Raw genomic sequence first — 13,606 nt, forward strand, 5'->3', positions numbered from 1 at the left:
TCTGGGGCTCTGGGCAGGGACCAGAGGGAGGCTGGTGAACACTGGTGCCAAGGTGCCGCTGTCCTGGTCCGATCACTAACCCTGCTGAACTGGCCCCAGCGGTGCGCTCACACGTTTACCGCGCCCCCGCCCCACTGTGTGCCACGGAAGGATGGGCAGTGAGGGGGGAGCCAGGCTCAGCAGAGACTACTGCATAAGGTGGGGCAACATGGCCAGTATGGAGGGGCTGAATGGCCTCCCTTGTTCCCATTCCACACCAAATCATGGAGGGAGGCCGTGAGAGGGTTAATGGGGTGTCAGTAGGAGCAGGGGAAGGAAAGCCAAGTGTAGGTCACAGATCATACAGCACAGAAACAGGCCCTTTGGCCCAACTGGTCCATGCCAACCAAGATGCCCATCAAAGCTAGTCCCATTTACCCGTGTTTGGCCCATATCCCTCTAAACCTGTCCTATCCATGTACCTGTCCAAATGACTTTTAAATGTAGTTAATGTACCTGCTTCAACCACTTCCTCTGGCAGCTCGTTCCACATACCCACCACCCTCTGGGTGAAAAAGTTGCCCCTCAGGTTCCTATTAAATCTCTCCCCTCTCACCTTAAACCTGTGCCCTCTAGTTCTCGATTCCCCAACCCTGGGGAAAAGACTGAGTGCATTCACCCTATCGATGCCCCTCGTGGTTTTATACACCTCTATAAGATAACCCCTCATTCTCCTACACTCCAAGGAATAAAGTCCCAACCTGCTGAACCTCCCTCTGTAACTCAGTCCCTCGAGTCCCAGCAACATCCTCGTAAATCTCCCTCTGCACTCTTTCCAGCTAAATGGCATCTTTTCCTCTAGCAGGGTGACCAACACTGACCACGGCCTCACCAATATCTTGTACAACTGCAGCACTGGGTCCTTCATTATCCCTTCAAGGTAGACTGTGCCCCATTATGTGCCCACTGCACAGGGGATCACTGCATGTCCTCAGTGAGAGCCCTCTCTCTGTCTGGGTGCTGTGTGAATGCAGTGTTGTTGATTAACCCTGGCCTCCATCACCCACAACAAAGGTCGGGTTCCAGCTCAGCTCGTGTGTGTTTTAAATTTATTAATACAGAATGCATAACCTGATAAAAATTAAGTGTGAAATTGAGTACATCGAATAATCCATATATACACATTTATAGAACAGGCAAATGATTTGGATGCCAGAAAAATCAGTCTCCTGTGAGTGAGATATCGTTATCGTTCAGAGTTCCAGGGTACAGACACATCTTTTATAAAAAAACAAACGAAAGGCGTTGGAATAGTAGGCCATTCGGCCCCTCGACCTCCCTGCTGTTCAGTAAGATCATTGGCTGAAAGTTGACCTCAGCTCCCGCCACCGCCCCATCCCCACGGGTAGGATGTCAGTGTTTTCTGTGGGAGCTCTGGGCATCTCCGAGAGCGGTGGGCTGGGGCGTAGGGGGCAGGGAACGGGCACTAAGCATGCCCGCTGTCTGCCACGTCGAGGGGTAAGAGGCTCTGTGCGGGCTTTTATTGCTAAGTCATGTGCAGTGGTTGGAGCCAGGGAGACCGTGCTGTCGGCATTTCGTGAACCGGTCACTCAGCCCCTTTAGGTCATGCCGGACCTGGAGAGAGCCCGGCCTAGAAAAATATCTGTCCCCCTTGCTAGGGCGGAACTTCCCCTTTAACACAGCATTCTGCTCCCTCAATGGAAGCAACTTCACCTTTAGCACAAAATACTGCCCCTTTAATGAGGAGGAAACTACCCTTTAATACAGAACACTGCCCCTTTAATGATGAGGCACCTACTCTTTAATACAGAACTCAGCTCCTTTAATGAGGGGGAACCTTCCCTTTAACATAGAACCCTGTCCTTTTAATGAGAGTTTTACCTTCTCCTTAATACAGAACATTGCCCCTTTAAGAGGGGAACCTCCCCTTTAACACAGCACATTGCCGCTTCTCCTCCTTGGATTGAGAGGTTAAAGGGAAAGTTTTCCCCTCATTAAAGGGGCAGAGTTCTACGTTAAAGGGAAGGTTACTCCTGCAGGACCAGTGTGTGTTCACAAGACTAGATTGGTCACCATGTCCTCCCCTGTCCATCCCCACCACCCCTCTATGCTGGTCTCAGTTTCCCCAGCCCCATCCTCCCTGAATCACACAATTGCTGCTGGAACCAGCACAAGCCCTTTAATGCAGGACCTTGTGTAATGGTGAAAGAGCCTGGTTTCAGGGTGATGCTGGGACTGAAATCTCAGACAAGCTGGTGTGGGGAAAATGAGACAAGACAGTTCCAATGCTTTCTGCTGAGAAACACAGGAAGGGCTTGGGGCAGAGTTTACTTTCCAAACTCCAGGTTCAGGCGAGCCTCCGGATTGGAATTTTTTTCTTTAAGAAATCAAAGGGAAGAGAAATCAGCTCAGAGCCATGGCCGGACACATCAACCATCGAGGGCACAGTGTCTGAAATTGAGGGGGTGGCTGGGTTATATGTGTGGGCAGATTGGACCCTGGTTGGGGGGGGGGGTTCAATAGAGACCCCTGTGTGGCGGATGGTGTCTATATGGACTTCCAGTTCTGCTTGAGACAGTTAGCCAAGGGGAGGGATTGGTAGGATCCCTGGGAATGTGGTGGGAGGTAGCAGGCAGGAGGGAGGGTCCGAGTGTGGGTGAAGGAGGGGTGTTTCTCAAGACACTGACAGATGGGGACAGGCAGTCCACGTGGTGGGAGGATTCCGGGAGGGAGAACTCGGGATATCTTCCTAAGCTCCCAAGGAGAGAAGGGGGTTGGGAGCTTGGGAAGATATTCCCTCTTGGATAAACCACTTTCCTCCTGCTTTACCCCAGTTCCCGGGCTCCTGCCCAATTCCCGACAGTTCCAACCTTTATCTAATTATCCAGCATGCAGGATTGAGGTTAAACTGCAGGGCCACAGGGAAATAAGGGAATGGGACTGATGGGATCGATCCACAGAACTAACATGGACTCAATGGGCTGAATATCCTCCTTGTGCGCTGCAATAGGCTGGTGCCCAGGTACAAGGAAACCTCAGGCCCAGTGGAATGTTGGTCTTCAGCCCGAGGGCTGGAGTTTAACCGTGTCCCGTGAGGACTGACTGGGACTGTCTGTCCCACCCACAGGGTCTGACACACTGGTCCCACACGGGTGGGCTGGGGGTGGTGGGGGCTTGGGGAGAAGTGTCAGTGGACACCTCAGCAGGGTGGTGGTGCGCCACGTGATCAAACAGCCCCTCCCACCCTCCGGATCACCGTGGGCTGCCTCAGGGTTACAGCACACCAGAGATATTCAGCAGGTCAGGCAGCAACTGTGGGGAAGGGCACGGTTCACGTTCCAGGTCGCTGAGCCTCCCATCAGAAGGTTCTGCAGAGAGATCCCTGGCCTGAAACGTTAACTCCCATCTCTCTCCCCCCACCACCAGCGCTGCCTGACCTGTGCAGTGTTTCCAGCCTCCTTGGGACTTACCTCCGACCTCCAGCATCTGCAGGGTTTAGCTATCCTCAGCTGCACCCATTGTGTGAGGCCGCACCTGACTGTGTGACCACGGGGGAGGGAGGGTGTCCTGCGCCCCGTGAATTCTACACGGATGTCTCGCCTGGGATTACACCCCGAAATGAAGGACCCTCTAACACTGCTGCGCTGCTCTTACAGTTGAAGAGAATCAGCCCTTTAATACATTCAATGCAGTGCGTCATCCCTGAATACAGTGGCACTGCCCCTTTAACACAGGAGACTAGTTCCAATACTCAAACGGGACGGAGCAGTTTTCAATAATCTGCAGTCAAAATGGGTTTTTCTGCAGGTTTTCCAAACCTGTTTTGAAGAGTTTGTCCAAGGACCCAGACTTTGCTGCAACCCACGCCCTCTCGCTCTACAGCCAGGAGGGACACACTGCTGGTGGTCATTGGCAGTGACTGGGGATGATGCATCAAGGTGAAGAGCAGCTCGTACTGAAGCAGTGGAAGCCTGCCGTCCCAGAGTGGGGTTTTTTTTTACCTTCTCCAGGACACCTTTACGGACTCAACCCCCACCCCAAACCTGGAGCCACAACGTGACCCCCCAACCCCAGGCCACTGCCAACTGCCCCTGGAAGGAGGTGCCGAGCTGCTCTCTCCATCTGCGGTGGTCCGGTCTGGGCATCGAGGGAGCAACTGGTGAGGGCATGTTGGGTGTCCTACCAGTGCCAGTCAGGAGAGTGCGCGCTGGATGGGGACGGGCTCCCAGCTGCTGAACCAGGGGACAGGCTCCTGGCTGCTGGAGGGCAGAGACTCCGGCCGCTGGACAGGGACGGACTCCGGCCACCTACACCCCCGGCCTCCAGAGGGCAGCCCCGAGCCATGACATATGCCCTCTGGTGGCCATGGGTGGGAACCGCCCTGGCGATGGGACACCCCCCCCCCACTGCCCCCAATCTGTGGGGTTAAAGTTAACACCCTGGGGTCACCCTCTCCAACTCCTGGGGAGAGTGGGGTCAAAGCCCCCTCACCCCAGCTGCAGTTCCATGAAGGAAGTCCTCCTGATGCCCAGATTGATCAAGGATGGTCTTGCCGCCCCCATCTCCTGCTGTGGTCAGTGGGGCAGACCCCCAGCTGTGGGGGCTGGGACCATACTGGTCAGTGACCCCAGGCTGCCCTGGGTGGACATCACTGGCATCTCCTGGTGGGACATCCTGTGGCTCTTGTCCTGGGGCTGGACACTTGGGGAAACTGTACTCAAACCCCAACCACCCCACACTTGGCTCCAACCTCTCCGGGTAGCAGATACTTGGAGGGAGATAGAAGCTTCTGGAAAAGACAGAGGGGATGATCTTTCTTGCCCAAAACATTAGGCTGCAGGCTCTGGATGGACAATCCAGGAGAAGTGAGCTCCCTCCAAACAGGACCTGCCAACAAGTACAGAGAGATCATAAGCACCACGACCTTGGCCAATAAATTAGAGGGAATGGCTGCCCATCCCACATAAATAAGGTGATTAACTGGTGATCTTGAGATGTAGTTTCCAGAGAAGGGTCTCCAGCTCCGACCAGGAGCCTGCGAGAGTCTCACCGGCGGGCGTGTGGATGGAGTGAGAGGGACACGTGTCAACAAAGTCCTGCCTCGGGGTCACAGCCCGGGGCCTACACAAAGGCCTCGTGTTTGGAGCTGCCATTGATTTTCATGAAGAGTTTGGCATCCTCAGCTTGCCGTGCCTTCTGCTTCTGCAGCTGGTGTCGGTAGAAGAGGAGGTAACCGGGCAGGCAGAAGCCCAGCATGCTGACACCCAGCAGCCCAATGTTCACCTGCACACACGGAGGAGACACAGTCAATACCGGCAGACATTCCACACCACCTCAACCCTTGCAGGGCACTTCGCAGGAACAGGGGTCGGGCAGCAGTTGATGCCAAGGATATCGGACAATATCTGGACAGGTGCCCCAGCACTTGGTCAGGTAGAACAGGAAGTGAAGTGGGTCAGGGAGGGAGACCAGTGGGGGAGCAGTTAACTTCAGCGGCATTCGCGAGGCCAGAACCGGGGGCGTGCAGTGGTCTTGGAGGGTTGTAGGGCTGGAGGAAGTTCAGAGTCAGGGAAGGCGAGGGCAGGGAGGGGTTTGAACAGAAGGATGAAAGACGTTCAGTATAGTCCCGAGATTGAACATGGACAGGAGGCTTATGGACAAAGAAAAATGAGAAGATATTCATTGGTGTGTGACAGGACAGTGCGGAGGGAGCCTCACCCTGTGTCTGACGGGATGGTGCGGAGGGAGCCTCACCCTGTGTCTGACCCCAGGAGTGTGTGACAAGACTGCGGAGGGAGCCTCACCTTGTGTCTGACCCCAGGAGTGTGTGACGGGACGGTGCGGAGGGAGCTTCACTGTGTCTGACCTCGGGAGTGTGTGACGGGACGGTGCGAAGGGAGCTTCACTGTGTCTGACCCCAGGAGTGTGTGGGACGGTGTGGAGGGAGCTTCACCCTGTGTCTGACACTGGCAGTGTGTGACGGGACGGTGCGGAGGGAGCCTCACCCTGCGTCTGACCCCAGGAGTGTGACGGGACGGTGCAGAGGGACCTTACCCAGAGGGGATCGCCTTGGAGTGGGCCCATCATTGCCAGGAAGAGCGGCTGCTGGAGGAGAGCAAAGAGTGCACTGATGAGCGACTGCATTCCAGTCAAGCTGCCGAACTGTGTGGAGGGGTATCTGTGGTGGCGAGAAAGGATCAGACTCAGGACATCACAAGACCAGAAGATGGGGCAGGAATAGGCTGTTCGGCCTCTTGAGCCCGTTCCACCCTTCAACAGGACCATGGCTAAACCAACCTTGTTCAGGTCCTTTCCCCACATCCCTCGATTTCCTCACCGATTAAACATTTATTGGCCTCAGCCTCAAACACACACAGCAACTCTGGCTCACAGCTCTCTGTGGCTGGAAGTTCCAGAGACACAACCCTCCAAGAGAAGGAATTCTTCAGCCCAGGATTCTGAGACCATCCCTCTGGTTCTGGATTCTGCCACGTGAAGGAACATCCTCTCAGCATTTACCCTGTCAAGCCCCTGAAGGATCTTGTATGTTTCAATAACATTACCTTTCATTCTTCTAAGCTCTGAGTTGAAATGTAACCTGTTTAACTCTTCCTTGAAGGACCCATGTCTGAATCCCTAATCTAATCTGCCTCCAATGAAATAGACAAAATCTTAAATAGAGAACAAAAATTAGACGTGGTATTGGTATCAACTTATTATTGTCCCGCATTCCGAGGTACAGGGAAAAACTTGTGCCATCCACACAGATCATTTCAAAACATAAGTACTTTGAGGTAGTACAAGGGAAAAAGAATAACAGAATGCAGAATAAAGTGTTACAGTTACAGAGAAAGTGCAGTGCAGGCAGACAATAAGGTGCAAGGGCCACGATGAGGTAGATTGTGAGGTCAAGAGTCCATCTTTAACACACAAGAGGTCCGTTCAATAGTCTTATAACAGCGGGATAGAAGCTGTCCCTGAGCCTGGTGGTACGTGCTTTCAGGCTTTTGTATCTTCTGCCCAATGGGAAGGGGGAGAAGAGAGAATGTCCGGGGTGGGTAGGGTCTATAATTATGCTGGCTGCTTTAATGAAGCAACGAGAAGTGTAGACAGTGTTTGTGAAGGGGAGGGTGGTTTTCATGATGCGCTGAGCTGTGTCCACAACTCTCTGCAGTTTCTTGTGGTCTCAGGCAGAGCAGTTGCCGTACCAAACCGTGATGCATCTGGATAGGATGCTTTCTATGGTGCATCTGTAAAATTGGTGAAGGTCAATGGGAACATGCTGAATTTCCTCAGCCTTCTGTTGAAGAAATTCACCACGTCCCCATTATTGGTGAGCTTTCTTGGCCATAGCATATACATAGTTGGACCAGGATGAGCTATTGGTGATGGTTACACCATAGAAATTGAAGTTCTCAACCATCTCCACCTCAGCACCATTGATACATACAGGGGCACGTACTCCGCCCTGCTTCCTGGAGTCAGTGACGGGCTCTTTTGTTTTGCGGACATTGAGGGAAAGGTTGTTGGTCTCACTAGTGCCTGCATAGTTGCGTAGAACACTACAGCACAGTACAGGCCCTTCGACCCATGATGTTGTGCCGATGTTTTAGCCTACTCTAAGATCAACCTAACCCTTCCCTCCCACGTAGCCCTCCATTTTTCTATCATTCATGTGCCTATCTAAGAGTGTCTTAAATGTCCCTAATGTATCTGCCCCCACCAGCACCCCTGGCAGCACGTTCCACACACCCACCACTCTGTGTAAAAAACTTACCTCTGATATCCCCCCTGTACTTTCCTCCAATCACCTTAAAGTTATGCCCTCTTGTGTTAGCCATTTCTACCTTGGGAAAAAATCTCTGACTGTCCACTCGATCTATGCCTCGTATCACCTTGTACACCTCTATCAAATCACCTCTCATTCTCCTTCTCTCCAAAGAGAAAAGCTCTAGCTCACACAACCTATCCTCACGGGACATGCTCTCCAATCCAGGCAGCATCCTGGTAAATCTCCTCTGCACCCTCTCCAAAGCTTCCACATCCTTCCTATAATGAGGTGACCAGAACTGAACAAAATATTCTAAGTGTGGTCTAACCAGAGTTCTATAGAGCTGCAACATTACCTTGCGGCTCTTGAACTCAATACCCCGACTAATGAAGGCCAATACTCCATACACCTTCTTAACAACCCTATCAACTCGCATGGTGACTTTGAGGGATCTATGGACGTGGACCCCAAGATCCCTCTGTTCCCCTATATTGCTAGAAGTCCTGCCATTAACCTTGCATTCTGCCTTCAAATTCGACCTTCCAAAGTGAATTACTTCACGCTTTTCTGGGTTGAACTCCATCTGCCACTTCTCAGCCCAGCTCTGCATCCTATCAATGTCCCATTGTAACCTACAGCAACTTTCTACACTATCCACAACACCACCAACCTTTGTATCATCAGCAAACTTACTAACTCACCCTTCCACATCCTCATCTAAGTCATTTACAAAAATCACAAAGAGCAGGGGTCCCAGAACAGATCCCTGCAGAACACCACCGGTCACCGACCTCTGGGCAGAATACGCTCCACCTACCACCACCCTCTGCCATCTATGGGCGAGCCAATTCGGAATCCACACAGCAAGGTCTCCCTGGATCCCATGCCTCCCAACCTTCTGAATGAGCCTTCCATGGGGAACTTTATCAAACACCTTACTAAAGTACATATACACCACATCCACTGCTCTACCCTCATCAATGTGCTTTGTCACATCCTCAAAGAATTCAATCAGGCTCGTGAGGCATGACCTGCCCCTCACAAAGACATGCTGACTGTCCCTAATCAGCCTATGCTTCTCCAAATGCCCACAAATCCTGTCCCTAAGAATCTTTTCCAATAATTTGCCCAGTAAGACTAACTGGTCTATAATTCCCAGGGTTTTCTCTACTCCATTTTTTGAACGAAGGAACAACATTTGCCACCTTCCAATCATCTGGTACTACTTCTGTAGCCAGTGAGGACGCAAAGATCATCACCAAGGGTTCAGAAATCTCTCCCCTCGCTTCCCGTAGTATCCTGGGATATATACCGTCTGGCCCCAGGGACTTATCTATCCTAATGTTCTTCGAAAGCTCCAGCACACCCTCCTCCTCAACATCAACATGCTCTCACTTATCAATCTGTTTTACACTGTCCTCACAAACGTCAAGGTCTCTCTCACTGGTGAACACCAAAGCACAGTATTCATTAAGGACCTCCCTTACCTCCTGTGACTCCAGGCACATTTCCTCCTCTATCCCTAATCCATCCTACCTCCACACTAGTCATCCTCCCGTTCTTCACATATGAGTAGAGCGCCTTGGGGTTTTCCTTCATCCCACTTGCCAAGGCCTTCTCATGCCCCCTTCTTGCTCTAAGTCCATTCTTAAGCTCCTTCCTGGCCACCTTGTAACTCTCCAGAGCCCTGTCTGATCCTTGCTTCCCGAACCTCAAGTAAGCTTCTTTCTTCCTCTTCACCGGATATTCCGCATCTCTTGTCAACCACGGTTCCTTCACCCTACCATCCTTTTCCTGCCTCAATGGGACAAACCTGTCCAGAACCCCCTGCAAATGATCTCTAAACAACCTCCACATTTCCATTGTGCATTTCCTGAGAACATCTGCTCCCAATTTACACTCCTAAGTTCCTGTCTACTAGCATCATAATTCCCCCTCCCCCAGTTAAGTACTTTCCCATACTGTCTGCTCCTGTCCCTCTCCAAGGCAAGGGCAAAGGTTGGGGAGTTGTGGTCTCCAAAATGCTCACCCACCAAGAGATCTGACACTTGACCAGGTTCATTGTCTAGTACCAGAAGCAGTATGGCCTCTCTAGTCGGCCTGTCCACATACTGTGTCAGGAATCCTTCCTGGACACACCGAACAAATTCTGCCCCATCTAAACCTTTTGCGCTAAGGAGGTGCCAATCAGTATTGGGGAAGTTGAAATCACCCATGACAACAACTGTTATTTTTGCACCTTTCCAAAATCTGCCTCCCGATCTGTTCCTCGGTGACTCTGCTGCTACTGGGGGTCTGTAGAATACTCCCAATAGAGTGATCGCTCCCTTCCTGTTTCTGACTTCACCCACACTGACTCAGTCGACGATCCCTCCAGGACATCCTCTCTTTCTACAGCTGTGATACTATCACTGATTAGTAATGCCACTCCCACACCTCTGTTACCTCCGCCCCTGTCCCCTTTGAAACATCTAAACTCCGGAATATCCAGCAGCCATTCCTGCCCTTGTGACAGCCAAGTCTCCGTAATGGCCACAACATCATAATTCCATGTACTTACCCATGCTCTAAGTTCATCAGCCTTGTTCCCGATGCTTCTTGCATTAAAGCAGACACACTTCACTCCATCCAACTGACTGCAATTTTGCCCAATCAACTGCCTATCAGCCTTTCTACACGCTGCATCTACTTGTACACTAAATGAACCAAGCTCTGACCTATCACTTTGGTTCCCATCCCCCTTCCAAACTAGTTTAAACCCTCCCCAACAGTTCTAGCAAACCTGTCCACAAGAATACTGGTCCCCCTCCAGTTCAGGTGTAACCCTTCCCTTTTGTACAGGTTGTACCTTCTCCAAAAGAGATCCCAATGATCATCAAATCTGAAACCCTGCCTCCTGCACCAATTTCTCAGCCATGCATTCATCTGCCAAATCAACCTATTCTTACCCTCATTGGCATGTGGCACAGGCAGCGATCCAGAGATTACTATCCTTGAGGCCCTGCTTTTCAGCTTCGGACCTAGGTCCCCATATTGACTTTTTAAGGCCCTCATCTCTTTTCCTAGCTATGCCATTGGTACCAACGTGTACCACAACTTCTGGCTGTTCACCCTCCCCCTTCAGAATGCTGTGGACTCGATCCGAGATGTCCCTGACCCTGGCACCAGGGAGGCAACGTACCATCCGGGAGTCTCTTTCATGCCCACAGAATCTCCTGTCTGCCCCCCCCCCCCCCCCACGATAGAGTCCCCTATCACTACCACTCTCCTCTTCTCCCCCCTTCCCTTCTGCCCCACACGACCAGGCTCAGTGCCAGCAACCTGACCACTGAGGCTTTCCCCTGGTAGGTTCCTCCCGCCCCCCCACAACAGTATCCAAAGCGGTATACTTGTTATTGAGGGGAACAGCCACAGGGGTACTCTGCACTACCTGCCTATTCTCTTCCCTTCTCCTGACAGTTACCTAGCTACCTGCCTCCTGCAACCTAGGTGTGACTCCCTCCCTGTAGCTTTTAGCTATCACCTCCTCATTCTCCCGTAGTTCCCTAACGCGGTCGGTGGGGGGCAGCAGCTGGATGCACCTCCCACAGATGTAGCTATCAGGCAGACCTGAGATCTCGTAGATCTCCCACACCTGGCAGGGAGAACACACCACTGACCCTGGATCCATCGTCACTACTTTAGATAGGCCCTAGAGACCGAGGGTCTCGCTTCTTGCTCCAAGTCACGGCCAAGTCATGCAGTGGGCGTCCTAACTTTTATACTCCAACCCCGTTGAAATAAGGGCCAACCTTCCATTAGACTTCCTTACCACTTGATGTACTAGTGTGCTAGCTCTGTGTTTCATGCACAAAGATTGGTAAATCTCTTTGCTTTGCAGGTTTCTGGAATTTTCATTAAAATAATCCTCTCTTGTTCTTCCAAAACAAACAACTTCACATTTTCCCATGTTCTCTGTCTGCCAACCTTTTGCCACTCAAGCTATCAATATCTCTCTAAATTATTTGTATCCTCTTTGCAACTCTACACCTTAGCCACTCTCTGCAACACCTCGCCGGCACACCACACCTGCCCACAACACCTCGCCGGCACACCACACCTGCCCACAACACCTGGCCAGTACACCGCACCTGCCCACAACACCTCGCCGGCACACTGCTCCCGGCCACAACACCTCGCCCACCCACAACACCTCGCCGGCACACCGCACCTGCCCACAACACCTCGCCGGCACACTGCTCCCGGCCACAACACCGCACCTGCCCACAACACTTTCATCCCCGGGCAGTTTGCTGCCTCCGTACAACAGGTGGCAGGGGATTGCGCTGTGTGCACAGAACCCTCACACCCGCCGGCTCCACACCTGCCCAGCGGTCACCCCCTCACCACTTACACTGCTGCGTAGAGTCCGCCCACCGCTGAGTGAATGAAGCCTCGAACGATGGTGTGCAGAATGAAGGACAGAATCTGTGGAAAGAGGAGAGGACTCAGGAGGGGGTTAATGGTACAGTGACCCCACCACCCACTGCCTCACCCTGGGGGCCAAACACCCACTGGGTTCACAACACAGCACTGGGGCGTGGGCTCTCCCCATCTCTCCCCCCCAACCAGCCTCACACTGTGGGTGCTGGGGGTTACACACAGAACCATGTTCCTTGTGACAACAATTGCCACACCAACCAGGAGGGGCTCTGAAGTCAGCTGACAGGGGAGGGGCACGCAGAACAAAGGGCAAACGTACAGCTCTTCCACCTCACCGCCCCTCCCACAGTGTGACCCTCCCTCAGCACCACCCCTCCCAGAGTGCAGCCCCTCCCTGTGCTGTGGTACCTGGAGGGGGAGGTTGGGGATGAGACAGGTCACCCCGAACCCCACCAGCAGGAAGTTGGTGAAGACGAAAGCTCGTGTGGCGTTGGCGATCTTCTGGATCTTCCGGTCCCGTTTCTTGCCGTCCGGCCTGAGGGGGGAGGGGAGGGGAGGGTAGGATGAGAGCGCTGGTCCCGAGGGGGTCCGCCTGCAACACCCCCAGACCCTGTGCTCGGCCTGCAGTCCGTACCGATTCACCGCACCACCTTCTCATCCCACCCCACACCTCACCCAGTCCTCCCACCCCATCCCACCCCACACCCCCTACCCAGTCCTCCCACCAAACACACCCTCCCAGCCCACCCCACCCTGCACCCAGTCCGCCCACCCCACTCCAAACCCAGACCTCCCACCATCCCCACCCCACTCAAACCCAATCTCCACCCTCCCACCACCCAATGCCCCCCAGCCATCACATTTGTATTAACTCACTGACCCAGGACCCCCGCTCCCCCGGCCCCTCACTGACCGGGACCCCCGCTCCCCTGGCCCCTCACTGACCAGTCCTGGTCAGGTTGGCATTTACTCGCCAATATTGCCCACACGGGGTGACCAGGCTGTGCCCATGTCTGGGGGTGGGGGTGAAGCCCACTCACAAGTCCCAGCCTGACACGTTACAGTGAGGACCCTTCCCCCCACCACCCCCCTCCCCACCACCGCCCCCATCCGCCCGGACCACTCACTTCTTCCCAGCAGCCAGCTCCTTCTCCTCGGATGCACCATCGTCACAGTCCTTCAGCTTCCAGTCCATGATGTACCCGATCACTGGCGCGGTCATCAGGCATAGCAGCTGCAGCACACCAAAGATGGAGGAGTACAGGCTGACTGTGGGAGGAGCAGACACCAGGTCAGTCACACCGCGGCAGTGACACCGCCCACCGTGTATCCCAGCACCAAACCCCAGTCCCAAACCCCAGCCCAGCGACACTGCCCACCGTGTACCCCAGCACCACACCCCAGCCCAGTGAC

At 53.3% G+C, this 13,606-nt stretch overlaps 1 protein-coding gene across 2 annotated transcripts in view; it reads right to left on the minus strand.

Moving 5' to 3' along the window:
- Positions 1–1,071: 1,071 nt before the first annotated feature.
- The window catches only part of LOC127581260 (large neutral amino acids transporter small subunit 4-like), a 37,800-nt gene continuing 25,265 nt past the window's right edge, over positions 1,072–13,606 (minus strand). For both annotated transcript variants that reach the window (XM_052035466.1, XM_052035465.1), the window contains exons 10-14: positions 13,321–13,462; positions 12,602–12,728; positions 12,165–12,238; positions 6,055–6,178; positions 1,072–5,283 (exon numbers count right to left, since the gene is read on the minus strand). In XM_052035466.1, coding sequence (XP_051891426.1) covers positions 5,122–5,283; positions 6,055–6,178; positions 12,165–12,238; positions 12,602–12,728; positions 13,321–13,462 — 629 coding nt within the window. In that variant the 3' untranslated portion in view covers positions 1,072–5,121. The remainder of the gene's footprint in view (positions 5,284–6,054; positions 6,179–12,164; positions 12,239–12,601; positions 12,729–13,320; positions 13,463–13,606) is intronic.

Source organism: Pristis pectinata, chromosome 21 (assembly GCF_009764475.1).
Source record: "Pristis pectinata isolate sPriPec2 chromosome 21, sPriPec2.1.pri, whole genome shotgun sequence".
NCBI classification, from domain to species: Eukaryota; Metazoa; Chordata; class Chondrichthyes; order Rhinopristiformes; family Pristidae; genus Pristis; species Pristis pectinata.